Genomic DNA, 18,816 nt, shown 5'->3' with positions numbered 1-18,816 from the left:
CTTTTGTCTTCATCTCTTAAACATCACTCAGGTGTTATTTTGTTAGGATTTGTTTTGGATCCATCACTTTTACAGCAAATAAAAACAATTTAAGTTCAAATGTGATACTGTACTTTGCTTTTCTAAGCATGAACCATCCTGCTGCACCACTGCTGTGTGTCCATCTATTGGATGTTTGGTCATTTGAAAAGCACAAGATACACATTGACTTATTTTAGTGTTTTATTGGGAAATTGCTGTTATTTCCATCCCCATTTGTAATTAGTAATCACTTTCAGAAAAAAAAAAAAAAGATTAAAATAATGTTAGTAAAATATATAAAGTCTGATACAGAACTGAATCAAATTTGTGGATAAAGGATTTGATTAAAGGATAAAATCAATAATAATTGTAATAATCAGAATAGTGAACTTCTGTTGACCAGGTTTTCTTGCCTGGCTGTTAAAACAGAAATCCACATCAACACAATCTGTCAATCTCTTAAATACAGTGCACCTGATTAAATGCACTCATTCACTTACAACATAAAACAGACACATGTAACCACAGTGTGTCTCACACATCCCACCTGACACTGGACCGACACCATCGCCCACTTGCGATACATTTTTTCAGCTTTACCCTGTAAATACAGTCAAACAGTGATCAATAGAAAAGACTAGTAGTGGAGTGGAGCGTTCAGGTGCACCGGGAAAATGGACACCAAGGGCTTGAACTTATGAATACATGGCTGTACGGCACTGATCGGCTTTTTTTTTTATATATATAGAGGCCTATACGTAGATGAATCTTTGCTGGAGACCAGCAGCAGCAGCAGCAGCAGCAGCACACGGCTCACAGTTAAACATTCACCACTTATTTGGTCTTGAAGCAGCTCACATTAAGATCATATATAGTTTATATTGCACAGGATGAGCAGAAGCTGAAGCTGCTGTTAGTAACAAACTCCACCTCAGACTTCAAGCTGATACGTTTTAAAAAAACAAAACAAAAAAAGCTCAAAAGGAAATAAATGTGTGTTTGGAAAAAAAAACAAGTTGAGTCGGTTTGAGGTGAAACTCTCAGACTGAACATTCAGGATCAAACTGATCTCCCATCAGCGGCCGGAGGAGGACGAGTCCGTCAGAGGATCACGCAGCCGGAAGACGACGCCTCGGCTCTGCACGACACAAACACAACAGGGTTCAGACCAGATTCAGTCAGAAACGTTAATGTGGGACAACGAGGAGTTTTGGAAAAGCAAAGTGTTTTCACACTACATTTATGAGCCTCCGCGCCGTGAAATTCTTTGACTGGCGCAAGACAGACTCATGTTTTCATTCATCAATAATTAAAGTCAGAGGTTGGAAGACGATCACATACCGTCGTAGTTCCCACCATAAACGGCGATTCGGCTGCGTTATTCTCATGACTCGCCATGAAACCTAAAGTAAAGAAACGCTGGTCGGCTCGACCAGCATCTCCACCACCACTAATAATAACAAAATAACGATAGAGACAAAACGATATATTTATCGAAAATGGGCCCATTAACAAGTGTGGGTAGCGGAGATTCATCCACATTAACATGAGACTTTTTTATAACCAAATAGAAACTCCTCGTTGTCCCTTTAAATAATCATGTTTGATTGTATGGCTTTTTCATACAACCTCTATGATTGTTGAGGTAAAATCAGAAGTAACATGCCTGGACAAAATAATCTAATTACATTTGACTTCACACTTAAAGAAGGTGACAAAAACAGCTTTTTATCATTTAAAAATATGCTATAACTGTTTTATACTCTGATTTCAAATAGATCCCATTGTTGTAATGCTTTTTTTTTTCTTTTTACTGGTCTACCAAAGTGGTTGGTTGAATGATTTCAGTCCATTATATCCACAACTGTGCTGTGAGACTTAACTAAAATATTAGCCCAGTTTTAGCTCCACGCCCCTGGTTGACTCCCTTTATCTTGAAAATAGATTTAAAGTTCTTTTTTGCTTGTTTCCAAAGCTCTCAACGGTTTGTGTAAACCAACATGAGCTCATCGATCCTCTGCTGCCAGAAACACACACAATGTTACACAAGAAAAGCAGCAGCATAGACTCTTTTTTACATGATGCTGTGGAGAACTGTCTACGGCTTTTAGACACAGACGTGTAAGAATTTAAATGGCTTTACTCAATTCTCTCATATTTCACCATGTTACTGGTTTCTGCTCTATTTTCAGCTGCATACTTTATTGTCCACTGTATTTAACTGTCCCTCTATTCATCCTTTCTTTACTGTACTAATCAAAAAAAGTTGTTATCATTACTTTTATCACTGAAAAACACAAACATGCAACTGTTGTTTGATCTAATTGTTGAACTACTCAGTGTTTGTGTCAAAGTTCATGTCCTAGTTAATATGCTGAACAGAGAGGGACTTTCCTCTGCCAGCAGATCAAAGTTTAAACTGTTTCTAGAGTTCATCTGCAGAAGCACTTCACCACAACTGAATACTTTTTGTAAATAAAACACATCACAGTTTTTTTTTTATCTGGATCTGTCTGAACACTTAGTGAAGTCACAGTGAAGCTCTGACCAGATAGCTACAACGAGTAAATTGCACACTCTGGAGTGGGAGTGGGCTGAAGGATCTGACCTGGGCTCTGGAGTGTCAGACTGCTTCATCCTCTTGGGGGCGCTGCCCTCCCACTCAACTGGAGGCCGCTGCACCGGCTCCATGGCGTCGGCGCTCACCTGAGGAACACAGAGGCACGGACGCTGGGATTAAAGCTTCAGCAGAAACCAGACATCGCTCTGCAGTGGGAAATATTAATTACTAAATATAACCATCAAAATGAAACGTTCAGTTTAGTTCACCAGGACTGTGGAGCTGTGGCTCTGACAGTGACGAGGAAACATCCTCACAGCCACATTCAAGAATAGAAATATGGTACTGTGCAAAGGTTTTAGGCAGGTGTGGAAAAAAAGATGAACGCTTTCAATTTTTTTTTTCATCAATTAACAAAATGCAGTGAATAAAGAGACGAGAATACTAAATCAAATCAATATTTGGTGTGACGACCCTTTGCCTTCAAAACAGCATCAGTTCTTCTAGGTAGGTTCACCTGCACACAGGTTTTGAAGGAGCTGGGCCGCTGGTTTTTTCCAAATATCTTGGAGCTCCTCAGATCCTTCTGTCTCTACATGTAATCCCAGACTTCCAGGACTTGTTCTTCTTTATGCTGATGATAGTTCTAAATGACACTGGCTGAATGTTTGGGGTTGTTGTGAATAAATTTGGGTCCAATCAGACGCCTCACTGATGGTACTGCATGATGGATATTAAGCATTCTGACACCTTTTTCCAGCTACCCATAATCCTCAGAGGGTTCATTAAGCATCTTGTAAACCTCACACACTCATTTCATTCATAGTTTATATAAAAACACTGTCTAATCCAGCTGTACCTGTTAGATTTGATAGATTTTTAAAAAGTCTTTTCAGGTATGTTAGTTTTTTTGGAGGTTTTACGATTAGCCAGAGACAGAAAAGTGTGTGTGTGTGTGTGTGTCTCACCATGTTCCTCTTCCTGCCGGGGTAGTTGCTGCTGGAGATCAGGACGTTGTGTCCGTCAGCAGCTGAGTGGCTGTCTGTCTGGTTGGGCTCCTCTCTGCGATGGACCACCGTCTGTTTAGTCTGCAGCTTCCTGGAAACGCAACAACAGGCTCAATTAGGTTCATAAAACTCGCCGACATCCAATAAAACAGGCCTGCACCGAATCATCGCTTTATAAAAACATCTGTTCCTGATGACACTCATTTCATTTCCTGGGCCATATTTCGTCTCCGTGTCAGACTGAACGTTTTTCCTTTGAGGGATTTTTCTAATGTTCTGTCTCTATTTTGCAAGTTAAATTACACTAAGTACTAAACTAAAGACGAACAACGTGTTTTAAACACATCTTCAGGGAAAACTGAGCACAGTTTACAAAATAAAGAAATCCCTGTCAATTCTCTTAACCTTCTCTTAATTCATTTCAGAGACAAAGAGACAAATAAATACAAGAAGAAAGACACAATGCAGTGTCATGTCCAACTTGCAACAGCACAACCTCCCTGTAGTCAGTACATGTGTACAACCACACCACACGGCTGTTTGTTTGACAGCGTGTTGGCTGAGGTGCAAACACTTTTTCTTCTTCTTTGCTCTTGCTTTATCTCTATGTTTAATGTTTAATTTTTTTTTTTAATTTTTATGTTTGTTTTTATGCTGTTCTTTTTAAATGTTTTGTCTTAATGTAAAGCACATTGAGTTGCCTTGGTATGAAATGTGCTATATAAATAAAGATGCCTTGAGTTTTAATGTTTTCACTTTGACAAACAGAACTTGGTACATATGGAAATTTAAATGGACGGGTGTGTATAGTTACACTTCTGGCTGATCTGGACCCTGTTCCCTAATTTTACATCAGCACTGAATCATGCGAGAAAAAAAATATGATTTTTGTCAGATGCTGTGATGGTGATATGTGGTTTGGATATTACACTTGGCCATATTTTGATATAGAAAAATATTTTCAATAACTGTTGAGCTCTAACTTTCATTATTTATAGCATCCTTAGTCTGACTGGGTTTTTTGTCAATATTAATCATCATATAAAACTTAACATTTTCCAGCATCTACTGTATATAGTAACATATTCAAAGTGACATTTAATAAAAAGTATGTTTAGTATGATTCAGTGTGTTCAGCAGGAGTGTGTATCCTGGCTTTAGTGTGTACATTAACAGGATGTCACTCCGCCACACTGCTCCATTAATAAATGAATAAATGATAAGAAGGAATTGATGTCCGGCTCCATCATTATGAGTTTGTCCTCGGAGCTGGACCTGCAGACCCTCAGACCCTCACCTCCTCCATCTGCACATGAAAAGTGAAGAAGAGTCAAACTGTCTTTAGCCTTCACCTCCTCCCTGGTGGTCCGGCCTCAGCCTGCCTCACCATTCACTTAGTGTCACCAAGCATTGATCTACACACTAATTAAGTCCCCTGGCTAAGAGTTGTGTGTGTGTCTCTGTGTGTGTGAGTGTGTAGGTATTAATACGATATTTGTTTAACAAAGGGAAACTGCACAGAAAAAGAAAGTGGAATAAAGAGTTAAAGCCCCAGTATGTAACTTATTTGGCTTTTTAGTAGCAAAAATCTAATATGTCTTTCATAAATATGTATTTCACTGAAGTTGAATCACAACCCACATACAAATGAAAGCTTTCTGGTTCCTTAGAATGAGTTGTTACAAGTCGTTACAAATACATAAGTGGGCGACGCACCGAACCGAGGCGGCCATGTTGCATCGCCATTTTTAACGTTGAGTGGCAGCGTGACCGTAGGTAACCACGGAAACTGAGCGGAGCTGTGGGCTCGGCCTGTTAAAACTGTCACCACTGTGTAGTGTGAGGAAGGACAGAGGCACTGATGTTGCATTCAGGTGCAGTCAGGCAGACGGCCGTCGGCAAACCAACCGGATGTTATTTTACTCAACGAGAGAAAGACGGTAAAACGTGGGTCAGGTAAACAACAGCTACGACATCACCATGACAACATGTTGTCACCCCTGTATTGTTTTGCCTCGTGCTGGCGGACCACTTGTTTACATAGACGCTTGTTTATCCTGTTACATGCAGCGTCTGTTGTCTGTCTGACGTCTGCCCCATTTCACGTGAATGCAACATCAAGAATACGTTCAGATATGCAACCGCACCGCTAGATGGGGGGAATTCCTTCATATTATACATATTATACCTTTAAAGAGTGAGGACTTCTTTGAAGAAAGATGTTACGAACATAAATGTGTGTAAAGTATAGAAACATGGAGACGATGCTCATCACTAGTAGTGATACGACTTCACCCCCAGAAAACAATAAATGTTTGATAATCACTGGGAGCAGCATCCATGAGACTCAGAGATGTCAGTCCAGATCCTGTGTAGTCTTTGTTAAATCAATAATTCACACACACACACACACACACACACACACACACACACACCCTTCAGCCCTGTACTCCTCCCCGGTGGTGTGAGTGCTGCTGACCCCTGCTCCTCTCAGCCCTGTCCCCTCCTCGCTCTCCCACCGCTGCTAATTACCCTCCCTCCAGTTTAGAGCCGTCAGCCTGCAGCCTCGGCCCCGGCCCCCGTCTGCCGCCTCGTCTCAGCTCTTTGACAGCCTCCCCTCTCTCTCTCTCTGACAGAGTGATAAACTAATAAGCCTGGCCGGGGCACGCCGGGGTCACGGCCCCCTCAGCGTGGCCGCGGCCCACTCGGACCCTCCTCTGGGGGAGCGGGGGCCCGGCCGGGGCTTTGGGAGCGGAGTAGCTGAGGTCTGGCTGATCAATGCCGAGAGGCAGACAGGCCCCGCGTACAGTACAGAGTGTGTGTGTGTGTGTGTGTGTGTGTGTGTGTGTGTGAAAGTTTTATTAAGAGTCATTCTGTACTGAGAGGGAGCAGAGGCAGACATGACACACACACAGAGACACACACACAGGTGGAGCTCTGAGCTGCCGTTCATCAGATGATGAAATACAGGGAGACAACAGCAAATGTTTACAAAGCACACACGGAAAATTGCGTGTGTGTGCGTGATACATGTTCGAGCTCCTCTCTTGCACCAGCAGACATGTTCTGTCATTAAACTGATCACACACACTCGTCTGTTTCGACTCAACACACCACAGCAACAAATGCACATGAATAGAAATATTCTCAGAAAGAACTCAGGGTCGACTCATCGTCGGACGTATTTCGGCTTTTTTTTTTTTTTTTTACGATAATGGGCCTCTGCTGTTTTTTTTTTTTTCACCAATAAAATAAATTCACTTTAAATAAGGTGCTGCTGTGGCTCTGATGAACCGTCTCTCTGTCCTCTCCACTGTGTGACAGTGTCCCGCCCACTGAACCAAGATTTGTGTTGGAGTTTGTGTTATTCTACAAAAACACAAGGTCTGTTTTAATCACAGATTTTAACAACTTTGTCGTATATCAATTCTAAACATCAGTTATTGGTTTCCTTGATTAATAATCAATATCTGTATCGGCCCTGAAAAAAACATATAGGTTGATCCCTAATAAAAACAATGTGACATGTTAAACTATCAAAAAAAGACAATTATTTAGAAAGTATCTGGACATTTTAAATAGCTACTCCAGATTCTACAGTAACACCTTACCACTGGCCTGTGGATCATGTTGCTTCTAATTAATGGTGGACCTGCCGGGCCCAGTGGGTGTTAAGAGGTTAGGAAATTACTGAAGCTTTTTTTCGTCTTCTTTTTTTTTGAAGTGGAACTCTACATGAGAGAAATCAAACACTATATCAGGCTGAATTCAGAGAACACGTAGATAAAGTGATCTACAACATCTGATGGACTGGAGCAGACATGTATGTGTTGCGTTTTAGGCTCCAATATGAAAAGAATCGTCTTTATTCTCTGCAAAAATACAACAATACGGCATACAAAGTGTTGCATCATGCAGCTGTCGAGAAAGACTAGAGACTATTCATATTCTTAACAGTTAAAGAACCCGCGGGGTGGTGGTGGGGGGGTGGAGAGAGACAGAGAGGGGGCAACTGAAGGAGAAGATCAAGAGTTTATATTTAGAAATGCATCAGCTGTTCTCAGGTGGGGCTGCCTGAGCTGAAGACCTGCCTTATGTGTTATGACACCTGAAAGCAGTCAAAACACTCGTGTCTATTAAAGCAGAGCCAAGTGAGGAGTGAGCACCTCGCGCAGTGTATTAATGCGTGTGTGTGAGTGTGTGTGAACGTACCTGATAGCTGAGCTCAGACTCTGGTACCAGTCGTTCAGATCCTCCTGGTTGCTGGACATGAGCAGGAGTTTGGCTCTGGGGAAGGTTAACTGGAGGAGGAGGAGGAGGAGGAGGAGGAGGAGGAGGAGGAGGAGGAGGAGAGGAGTTAAGGTGAGTGTGTGTGTGTGTGATGGCTGATCACTGCTATAATAAAGTCTCCTTCATTCTTTCACTCAGTCAGGACACTTCCATGGGTAACACTTTATAATAAGTACACACTATTAAGCATTAGTTAAGCATGAATAAATACTGAATTCTTCACACATGAATACTCGTTAGTATGTAGTTTATAGATAGTTAGTGCTTATCAATGATGAGTAAAACATTTTTAACTGTGTTTATAACCTACATACTCTTTAAAAAGCAGCTAAAAATACATCTTGACTTTTCTTGAATTTCCCGCTCTCTCCATATCCCGCATCTGTCTTTTTTTATAATTTCAATCTATGAATTTTTTGTACCTTATTTCCATTGTCTCTATTTGTTACTGCTCACTGTGTTCTCTATCTCCTTTTTTTTGCTCATTTTGCTCATATAACATTGATTATGAATGCACTTTATCTCCTTTTTTTTCTTTATGTTTATTTGTTAGCCATAGAAATGTGTTTAATTGTAATTAGTGACAGGGGTGGAACTTATGTACAAGCCAATCGGCTTCGTTCCCTCCTTGTTCCCAAGTGGACAACATCATTTGGACAGTCTGCCTTCTCAATAAAAGGGGTTAACCTATGGAGCACTTTACACACTCACCTGAAACCTGATACTTGAACAGAGGACTAAAAGCAAAACAACAATGCTCACATGTATAAATACAGACTTTCTCACTGTTGTGATCATGAACTTTGTTTTATTTCCTTTTGCTGATCGTGTGCTCTGTATTTCCAGAATATTTCTGTTGTGATCATGAACTTTGCTTTATCTCATACTGTTGATAATATGCTCTGTGTTTTTAGAATACACCCAAGCGAAGCGTCTGGTCTGTCCACTGGAACAGTCTCAATGTATTTGTGATGTCCATATCAAATAAAACAAACATAAAAAGAGACACAGGGAACAAACAGTGTGTGCTGTGTCTGAGCTGTGTGTGGTGCAGTAACACCGACACGACAGTAGAGGGTAGGCCAAATTAAGCAAAAAAAAAAACCTCCTCGTCTCTCCGTCGACTCATCACACAGCAAAAACCCGCTGCCTTCCTCCTCCATTCATCATCACCCTCCAAACTTTGACACGTGAAGGTAAAAGACGGCCGCAGCGTTCAGGGTCACATCAAAAAAACAAAAAACTACAGGCGTCTGGACACGGCGAGGTGCGTTGTGGGATCTCCGGCGGTGACGGGGTCCACTGCCTTTGAGTCAACAGTAATTATCAACTCTCCTCCGTTTGGCATTGCTAGAAAACCAGACTCAGATTGAACTTGTCAAACAAAGCGGTGGGAGACGTCTGAGCCCAAACAAAGGAGGAGCTTTTAGAGGAGCATAATTACACTGGGAGAAGCTATTACAGGGGATCAGAATTAGCCCTTCACCATATTAAATGGCCTTTCACATTTACCTGCGGCTGCGGCATCTACACGGAAAACCAGCTTGTCGAGCGCTGACATATTGATCATCTCCGAGTCCTCGCATGTGTGTGGACAGAACTTATCATATAGCATACAGATCATCAAACACAATTGTTTTTTTTTTTACACACAGGGAGGGGAGTGTCTCTCATTATACATTAAATAGATTAAGATTTCAAATGTATCATCATCAAAAGTATTATCTAATTACAGAGTTCAGTGAGTGGGGCCGAATTGAGTGGCGCATGATATTAGGCGCTCGCTACTTGGGGGACGGCGGCTGATTTATTCACAAATACGTTCCACTTCTATTGGAATGTGGTAATTAGGGATTTGTCAGGAAATCTGACCCTCTTAGGTAGAAATTACTTTGTATAATAAGAACGGCAGAGCATGGAGCCTCATCGCTGCACATAATTTAGCTTGATTATTTATACATCAAAGAGAATCTGTCAGGGATGTGGGAAAATATTCAAGTAGCGAGGGAATATTAGCAGGAGGAAGAGTGCAGACGGAGAGAGAGGGAGGGAGGGAGGGAGGGAGAGAATAAGGGAAGGTCGAGACAGACAAAAGGAGAGCAGGGAGGGAAGGAAGAGGAGAACGGGCCGAGCCACCGGTAAACGCAGACGCCGACGCTCCACAAACATATGGGCAGAGAGAGAGAAGGGGGGAGAAAAAAAAGGGAGAATTTTAATAAATCTGTTTTTTTTTTGTTTTTTTTTTATCCCTTTCCCCCCCAAACTTTGCATATAGATTGCCATGGCATTTACAGCTGTCAAATTTAATTTGCCTTTAATTCTTCATGGCCCTGGATGACGAGGGCCCTGGAGTGCTGACAGCCCTTTTTCTTTGAGCTTAGGTAGGGGCCCAGGATCAATAATGTGTCCTTATGAGAAATTACATGTAATGCTATTGAGTATGCATCTGGGCCTCGGCGGGATAAGGGGCTAATGAAATGCCATTTCTGCCATTAGATAATGCGCAGCGCGGCCGGTGGAGAGCGGGCGACAGCGCTTGAGGAAGATGTATTTACTGGAGGGGCCGGAAGAGATGGATCTGCAGCCTAATCTGATCCAGCAACTGAGAGATTCTGTTGCAGCTGGCAGCCGTCACTACACTGCTCCGCTCTCCACACACACACACACACACACACACACACACACTCCGGATAATACAGCTCTGACTAATCTCCCCATCAGCAGCCTTTTCATTAGTCACTTAGGTCTGGTCATGACGATACGTCACCGGGCCTTGTTAGGAGACTCCTATAGAGACACATGCTGGACACCGTAGTCGTAAACAAACTGGATTCACTGGCTTTATTTAAAACTTTACAAAATACACTGACCGTCCACACTCTCTCACACACACACTCTAATATTTCGTTGGACCACCTTTAGCTTTGATTATGGAATGCATTTGCTGTGGCATCGTTTCAATAAGCTTCCACAATGTCACAACGTCCAGAGTTGCATTCATTTATCAAAGACTCTCAATGGGGTTCAGGTCTGGACTGTGTGGTCACTTTGGACCACATTTCTTCTTTGAAGATGATGGTTCCCAACTATCCTTCCAGTTTCTAATAAAGTGTTTGACAGTTCTGAACCCGGTTTTAGTTATAATTATTTAGTATTTAGTCTCAGAAATCTCCTTACATGTTTAATTTGCTTGATGCCAATAATTTGACCCATCTGAAACAGTCTTCTGACATGGTTGTTTAAGAAATGAGACTGTATCAGTTGTTGTCAGCTGAAACATAATCATCCATGCAGTAATTATCCAATGGGAGGTTCTTACTGTACCTATTAGCTTCGTTCAATCCAAGTGGTGACTTTCTTTTTGGACGGGCAGAGTAGAGGATATAAATCCTGTGTTTCACTCACATTCTACTGTATACAGACCCGTGCTGGACGATGAACCAACACTATAAAGGTGTTAGAGTTACCTGCACCCGTTTTATTAATGCTGGTGCTTTAAGGATGACAGTGTTGTGCGACGGCGGTGTGTGTGTGTGTGTGTGTGTGTGTGCTGCGCTCTGCCTCCACTCGGCATGAAAGTGACAAAACAAAAGGCAAAAAGATTCTGTGTCATCTATCGTTTCGTTTCTTCTCTTACTCTCTCTTACTTAGCCAGGTATGTTGTGCGTTGGAGACGGTTGTCTGAGTGGGGAGGGAAATAAATTCACAACAAGATCTAAATATGTTTTTTGCTGCAGAATAAACTATGAATTATGAATTGTAGAATTAATTATCAAAACAACCGATTAATCATTTTCTTTTTTTTTTTTTTTTTTAAAGTATATTTTTTGGCTTTTCATGCCTTTATTCGATAGGACAGTTGAGAGAGAGACAGGAAATGGGAGGCAGAGAGGGGGGGAATGACATGCAGGATAGGGCCGTCCGACGCGGGACTCGAACCGGGGCCGCCTGCAGCGAGGACTATAGCCTCAACACATGGGGCGGGTGCTCTACCAACTGAGCTAAACACCGCCCCGATTAATCATTTTCAACAGGTTGATTCTGTGTCCAGATTTATTAGGGTCTCTCAGCTGTGCTGGATGTGTGATGAGACAGTCCTTGGACAGTGTGAGCGGCTGTGCTGTGTGCCACAGAGAAGAAACGTTGGAAACATAAACATAAAGAGCTCTTTGAAGCGAGAGGGTATCGGCTGAAATGAATATTGATACTACGCAGCACGGGCACTAAACACTTGCTGAATAAACGCTTTGGTTACTTGCTCAATGACGCGCGACTCGTTCCTTTGAATGTTTCATGACGGCAACTGCATCATTTAGACACAATTTGTCAGCCGGCAGCTGCACTGAGACCTGGAAGACGGAGCAGACCGAGGAGGAGAGACACATTAAAAAGTTCAACTTTTTTGGGCTACTTCAACGATTGGGGAGAAGAAGGGAGGGGAGTTGGGGTCTCCTCTGACAAGCGGAACTGAGTGACATTTCACTTGGCGAAGCTGGAAAAACAATCGGGGGGAAACCTTTTGTTTGGTGGATCATGCGACGGGAAGCATCGAGGCCATAAGTAAGACAAATCAAAGCGGCGCGCATCAAAAGTGGAAATTAAATAATGCCTCTGCTAAAGACTCACTCATGTGTGGACTCAAATCAATGAACAGATGTCTCCCCCACCTGCTGCCCAACAAACACCGAGCATTTTCTTCTTCACGTTCAACTGTCCACATTTCTCTACAGTCAGTTACACAGGAAATCACAAATCCTCTGTCAGCTACTGTAGATGGCCCTTGTCGTGTAAACATACGGGAATAACTGCGGTAAACACAGTGTGGAGGCTGAAACCAGCACCGATTCTACAAACTGAACCTAAATTCTTTTGAATCTGATATTGAATCTATGAAAAAATGTTTATTACAGTAGGTGGGAAATGAAGATGTTAGATCAGGGGTGTCAAACTCATTTTAGTTCAGGGGTCATATACAGCGCAAAATAATAGCATAATAACCTATAGATAATGAGAACTAGTTTGATGTCTTCAGTTTGACAATCAGTATTTGATCAGTGATCAGTGATAAAAAGGGGAAACAAAACAAAACAAAACAAAAAAACACTGATAATGAGAACTCTAAATTCTTCCTTTTGTTTTAGTGCAAAGAAGTACAAGAAAATTATTAAAGGGATAGTTCAACATTTTGGCAAATTGGCCCATTGCCTTAATTCCTATAGTCATAGCAATAGGTTCATTACCTTTAATTGTCGGTGCAAGCTATTTTTAGAACGGCGGAGCAGAGCCATGAGCTGCTCAGAGCTACGCTACGGAGGCTCATGGGATTTCTTGGTTTTCCTCATCAAACTCATCAAATACACAATCCAACAACTCCAAAACGCTCTGGTTGTGACCTGCACATTCACCACGCGATGAGATAATAACGGAACATTAGGAGACAGAGTTATTTTCGATGCTTGCCGAAAAACTGCCCCCGATGGGAACGCGCATCAGCGGTTTTGCATGAATTTACCTCTGTCTCGTAACTAGGGGTGGTTAATTGGCCCAATTTCCCGATTCGATTACGATTATTGAAGTCTCGATTCGATTCGATTACGATTATTGAAGTCTCGATTCGATTACAGACCGATTTTCGATTATTAACGATTATCGATTCGATTTTCGATTATTAATGATTATTGTTATGATTATTATCAGTCAGTTGCTGAATTATAATTAGCCTATTTTTATTTATTGAAAACCACAGATTAATTTTCTCTTTGTGCGTTGATTGCTTGTTGGCTCATTTTTTGATTCTTGGAATTTTTGTTACAATAAGTTACTTTAACTGATCATGGACCCTTTGTATTTTTGGAAGTGTCACAAAGGAGATTTAAATTAGTAAGTCTATTTTTTTGAAAGACAGATGCAACACATATTTTACTGTAGGCTTTAGATAATGTACACAGTTATAAAAACAGAACACAACACACGTAACTAGTGATCAAATAATATTGCTCTGGAACAACCAGCTTGCACACATTTTACTTTAGCCTACTGTTATAAAAACAGAGCACGCTGTGTAACTTCAACTTCAGTGATCAAATCATTGCTCCGGAGCAACCAGATTCTTATGGAGGAAGACCAGCTGGTCCACATGTTGTGACGTGTTTCCAACTGCAAATTGAATTGCCCATTGGGATCAATAAAGTTTTCTCTCTCTCTCTCTCTCTTAACAGCGCTAAAGCCAGAATTAAAACAGTTTTTAGCAGCTTTACTGCTATGGTTGTAGCGATGCTAATTTCTGTTAGCCCGTCTATGGTGTTTTACATTATACAACGTTAGCATTAAGCTAGCGGACTTTATGCTTCAAAAGCAAGCTCACTGCTGTCTGTCCCATAGAAAAACATGACAGCGGCAGCCTAGTTTGGAACATGAACCACGTGACCGCGCTGGCGGCGACATCAAAAGCTGTCGCCACTCAATTGTATCGATCTTTGTCTCGCTCCGGCACCGTTAGCACCTTGTTAGCACCTTGTGGCTAAGTTACACGGCGTCTTGTTATGACAGACAGACCGCTCCACCTTGTGGTTAAATCCTGTATGACATCCAGTAACAGGAGGACTCGCCTTTGTATTACAATTTGAAAAATATAAAAAAAAAAAAAAAAAAAAAAAAAAAATTGAAAAATATAAATAATCGATTTTTGGAAAATTAATAATCGATTCATAATCAGTCATTTAATAATCGCGATTAATCGATTATCGATTTTTTTCACCACCCCTACTCGTAACGTTCCGTTATTATCTCATAGCGTGGTGAATGTGCAGGTCACAACTTGTCCACCAGAGCGTTTTGGAGTTGTTGGATTGTGTATTTGATGAGTTTGATGAGGGAAACAAAGAAATCCCATTAGCCTCCGTAGCGTAGCTCTGAGCAGCTCGCGGCTCTGCTCCGCCATTCTAGAAATAGCTTGCACCGACAATTAAAGGTAACAAACCTACTCCAAAGACTATAGGGATTATGGCAATGGGCCAATTTGCCAAAATGTTGAACTATCCCTTTAGGATGTCTACAGTTAATAAACTATCCTTTTACAAAATATTTTATGAACAACCTGAAAATTCATGAGAAAAATGCATGCAATTTCAACAATATTATGCCTCTTCTGTCTTCTATGTAATTTTGGGCTGGGTTTTGGCCCCCGGGCCGCACATTTGACACCCCTGAGTTAGATGCTTTTATTTCACACAGCAAAGTAACAAAAACAAACAGATTAAAAACTTAAAATTGAGATTGTGGCATTATCTTTTCAAAGTAATAACACTGTTTCAAATTGTCATTGTGACTCTGGGACCAATTATCAATCAAACATGACACCCTGATGTAAATTACAGGAGTCAAACACTTGACACCTGAACCACACACGCGCTCTGCGGTGCTGAAGAGTTGTGCGACTTTCACCGCATATTTTGTCACTGCTGTGTGACACCCATCAGCCCTGTTCTGGCTGTTTTTTTTTTTGCTGTGAGGGGAAAACGCCACGTGCTGCTCAGAGGGAGGCTGTGCTGCAGCTTCAGAGGCCACAGAAGCTCAACTCAAACAAAACAGTGGAAACGATACAAATGTTTTACTTTTGGCTTTCAGGAAAGCAACTGAATAGATCGCTGGTGTTTTGTTTCAGAAATGGACGTTTTTCCTGAAGGCCGACTTGTTGCCGCATTGCTGCAGGTCACAGGATTTGACGGGTCACCACACACATCAGCTGGCTGCACAAATGATCAGAAATGCCTCCAGTTCTTACTCGAATATGTTGGACAGTAGATAAATACTTGCTTAGGGGGGAAATACTGTACATTGGTATGCAAAGGTTTGGGCACCCCTGGTCAGAATTTCTGTTTCTGTTAATGTACTTAACTTTTCACAACAGAAATTTTGCCCAGGGGAGCCTAGGCATTTGCATGCTACTGTATTCTAGTTCTTAAAGGGATAGTAGCATTTTTTTAAAGTGGGGTTGTATGATGTACAAATAGCCCCTAAGTACTTTAATTGCAGTAGAAGACTCTCTGCACTCCTCCCTCCAGCCCATAGCCCTGCCCAGAGATTTACAACATACAGTGTTGTGAACAGACCCAAAGAAACGGCCTATTTTCGCGGCCTAAAAGAGGTTTTACCTGAAAAAAAAAAACACAGTTCCATTGTTCGCTATAATATAATTTTTTCAAGCCCCTCAAAGTGCAGGAAAAACACAGTTTTTATTTGGACCTAACCAACTGCTGATCGGCGGGCGCTAACCCTGGACGGAGGGATATGCGAGTTGGTTAGGTCCAAATAAAAACTGTTTTTCCTGCACTTTGAGGGGTTGGAAAAAATGATATTATAGCAAACAATGGAACCGTGTATTTTCTTTCAGGTAAAACCTTTTTTAGGCCGTGAAAATAGGCCGTTTCTTTGGGTCTGTTCACAACACTGTATGTTGTAAATCTCTGGGCAGGGCTATGGGCTGGCGTTGCTAACGGGAGGAGTGCAGAGAGTCTTCTACTGCAATTAAAGTACTTAGGGGCTATTTGTAGATCATACAACCCCACTTTAAAAAAATGCTACTATCCCTTTAAGGGTGATAATAACTACATATCAGAGATCTTTGGTAAAAATATTTTGTTTATGTCATCTATTTCTGTTTAATTAAAAATCTAAATTGTCATTGGCCTTGAACTCCCATACTGCTCAGGCTCTACTGAGAACATTAGGGAAGTTACCAAAATAAAATGAGTTCATATGAATAACAGTAAGGTTTGAGGGATTCTTCACACCAGATGTGATTCTTATGTCCTGTTCTATTTTTTCTCTTTGAGGTTGATTAATGTTGTTCAGCCCATTCCCCACTTAGATTTGAGATAAACATGCACTAGTTCAGTATTTCATGTTTTTCCTTCATGTGAATGTGTGTGTTACTCACACTGAGAAGGCCTCCTTTGCTCCTGGTGTGCCCAAACACCTTCTCCAACGTGCACTCCTGCAGGGGGTACATGTGCTGGCCGGTGAACTTGTCTCCGTTGGTGAGTTGCAGGGGGCTGCAGCGCTTGGCCTGCAGCAGCGTGTCGGAAAACAGGAAGAACATCTTGGGCTTAGCCTCTGCTCCTTTAGCGGGAACCACGTTCAGCCATCCCTCACGGATGTACCACCTCCCTGTGAGAAGAGGAGGAAGACACAGAAGCATGAACGGAGTCAGAGATTATTTTTCGCGGGGCCATCTTCAGTCTGGGTTACAGGGAAGGTGATAAATTTCCCGGCATACACCGGGACAGCAGGGGTTAGTGTTGTAGGGATGTCATGATACCAACATTATGAAAATGTGACCATACTGGTTTGGTAAATGGTAAATGGACTTGCACTTATATAGCGCTTTTCTAGTCACTTGGACCACTCAAAGCACTTTACAATGTAATGGTCGCATTCACCCTTTCACACACATTCATACAGCACTGTTTGCAGACAGGCTTTGGAAGATAATCATTCACACACATTCATACATCCGATGATACATCGGAGCCGGGAATCGAACCACCGACCTTCCGGTTAATGGACGACCCGCTCTACCTCCTGAGCCACAGCCGCCCGTTTGTTCTACAGTAGTCTGGCCTGACGGAAGTGCGTTGCTGCGATTAGCCTCTGATTGGTCGGAACGAGCCACCCGGCGGAAGTCCCGCCTCCATGCTGCAGCTTTCACAGTCCGCCCCGTAAAGGGAAACATCAACAAACAACAACAGGAACTGAACCATGGATCTATTATACATCCGTGTCTTGAACCGAACAGAAGAAGAAATATCCGTCAGCGGTTGCCGACCGTCGTTACACCGCGGTCACAAATCCAGTTTCCAACCGGCAATATTTTGCAAGCGCACCGTTGCTACGGCGCCGACCGCAACGATTGTGACTGGTTGAAAAAATTCCAAACGGCCGGAGCGTTTTTTTCTCTGATCGCAGAATCATAGGCGGACCAGCCAGACCCTTCTTCTCTGGAGGAGGGTCTGGCGAGCGAGACTAGTTCTACAGTGACATTAAGTACTGAAGATGTCGTACCATGATACAATAATAACAAACTACACAGCTGTAACGAGCAGCTTTAATACAGTAAACTTCCTATCTGCACTTCGCCCATTAACAATAAAAAAACCTGGGAGCTCTCTGTCTACGTTTGTTTATTTACAGTTTTTTGGTTGTTGTTGTTCTGGCGGCATCCCATGAATTTGTCTTCGCAAAGCTATGAGCTGCAGGTGATATCTTTACGCTGACTGACGGTGAGGGGGCATAAAGTCAGTGAGTATGTAAAGGGTTGAATAGCAGCAGCAAGTGCAGGTGCAGCAACAGGTCTGCTGTTACCACTGGTAACAACAGACAAGTCATCTCAACAGATCAAACAGGAATTCAGATTTGTACCTGGGGTTAAACGATGAAGCCACCACAGATGCACTAAAACCTGTAGTTCTTTGAGTGACCACTAGAGGTTGGCTCCAAAAATGAGTCGAGCAGAGCAAACGGTCTGAACTTTAAAACTGTGTTGTCGAATAGTTCATGTCCTGAAATGCAACAGCTGACATCTGATGTGGCAAAGCTTGTGGCAGGTGCTCTACTGAGAGAATATCCATGGCCCATGTGTCTCGCTTTGTTAAAAACATGGTCTTATGATGCACAGCTAATGTTCAGGTTTTAGCTAGCTAGCTAGACTGACACGGACACTGAAGAGCTATACGGAAGACATGCTTGGGGTTTGTTATCTCTCACTTTGGTTCCAACCGAATGGCAAACCAACGTAAGTTTGACTGATATCACTATGTTGTAGTGTAAAGGTGGTAAAAATAATCGTCTTTAACATCAAACTGCAAAAATAATGAGACTACGCCATGGTGAATTGAAACAATAAAGCAAGAGATGGAGCATTTGGGAAGGAACAAAGAA

At 42.0% G+C, this 18,816-nt stretch overlaps 1 protein-coding gene across 2 annotated transcripts in view; it reads right to left on the bottom strand.

The window, feature by feature from the left end:
* Nucleotides 1–206: 206 nt before the first annotated feature.
* The window catches only part of arhgef39 (Rho guanine nucleotide exchange factor (GEF) 39), a 67,505-nt gene continuing 48,895 nt past the window's right edge, over nt 207–18,816 (bottom strand). Inside the window, exons 8-12 of one of the 2 annotated variants that reach the window (XM_085769481.1) lie at nt 16,817–17,046; nt 7,801–7,889; nt 3,550–3,679; nt 2,630–2,727; nt 207–1,159 (exon numbers count right to left, since the gene is read on the bottom strand). In XM_085769481.1, coding sequence (XP_085625607.1) covers nt 1,123–1,159; nt 2,630–2,727; nt 3,550–3,679; nt 7,801–7,889; nt 16,817–17,046 — 584 coding nt within the window. In that variant the 3' untranslated portion in view covers nt 207–1,122. Of the gene's footprint in view, nt 1,160–2,629; nt 2,728–3,549; nt 3,680–7,665; nt 7,697–7,800; nt 7,890–16,816; nt 17,047–18,816 lie in introns of those variants that run through there. The other variant, XM_085769482.1, reaches the window with a different exon arrangement.

This window comes from Trachurus japonicus, chromosome 23 (assembly GCF_045865225.1).
Source record: "Trachurus japonicus isolate A0001 chromosome 23, Traja_1.0".
NCBI classification, from domain to species: Eukaryota; Metazoa; Chordata; class Actinopteri; order Carangiformes; family Carangidae; genus Trachurus; species Trachurus japonicus.
The sequence above is the reverse complement of the archived record's forward strand: the minus strand, read 5'-3'. Positions and strand labels throughout refer to the sequence as shown.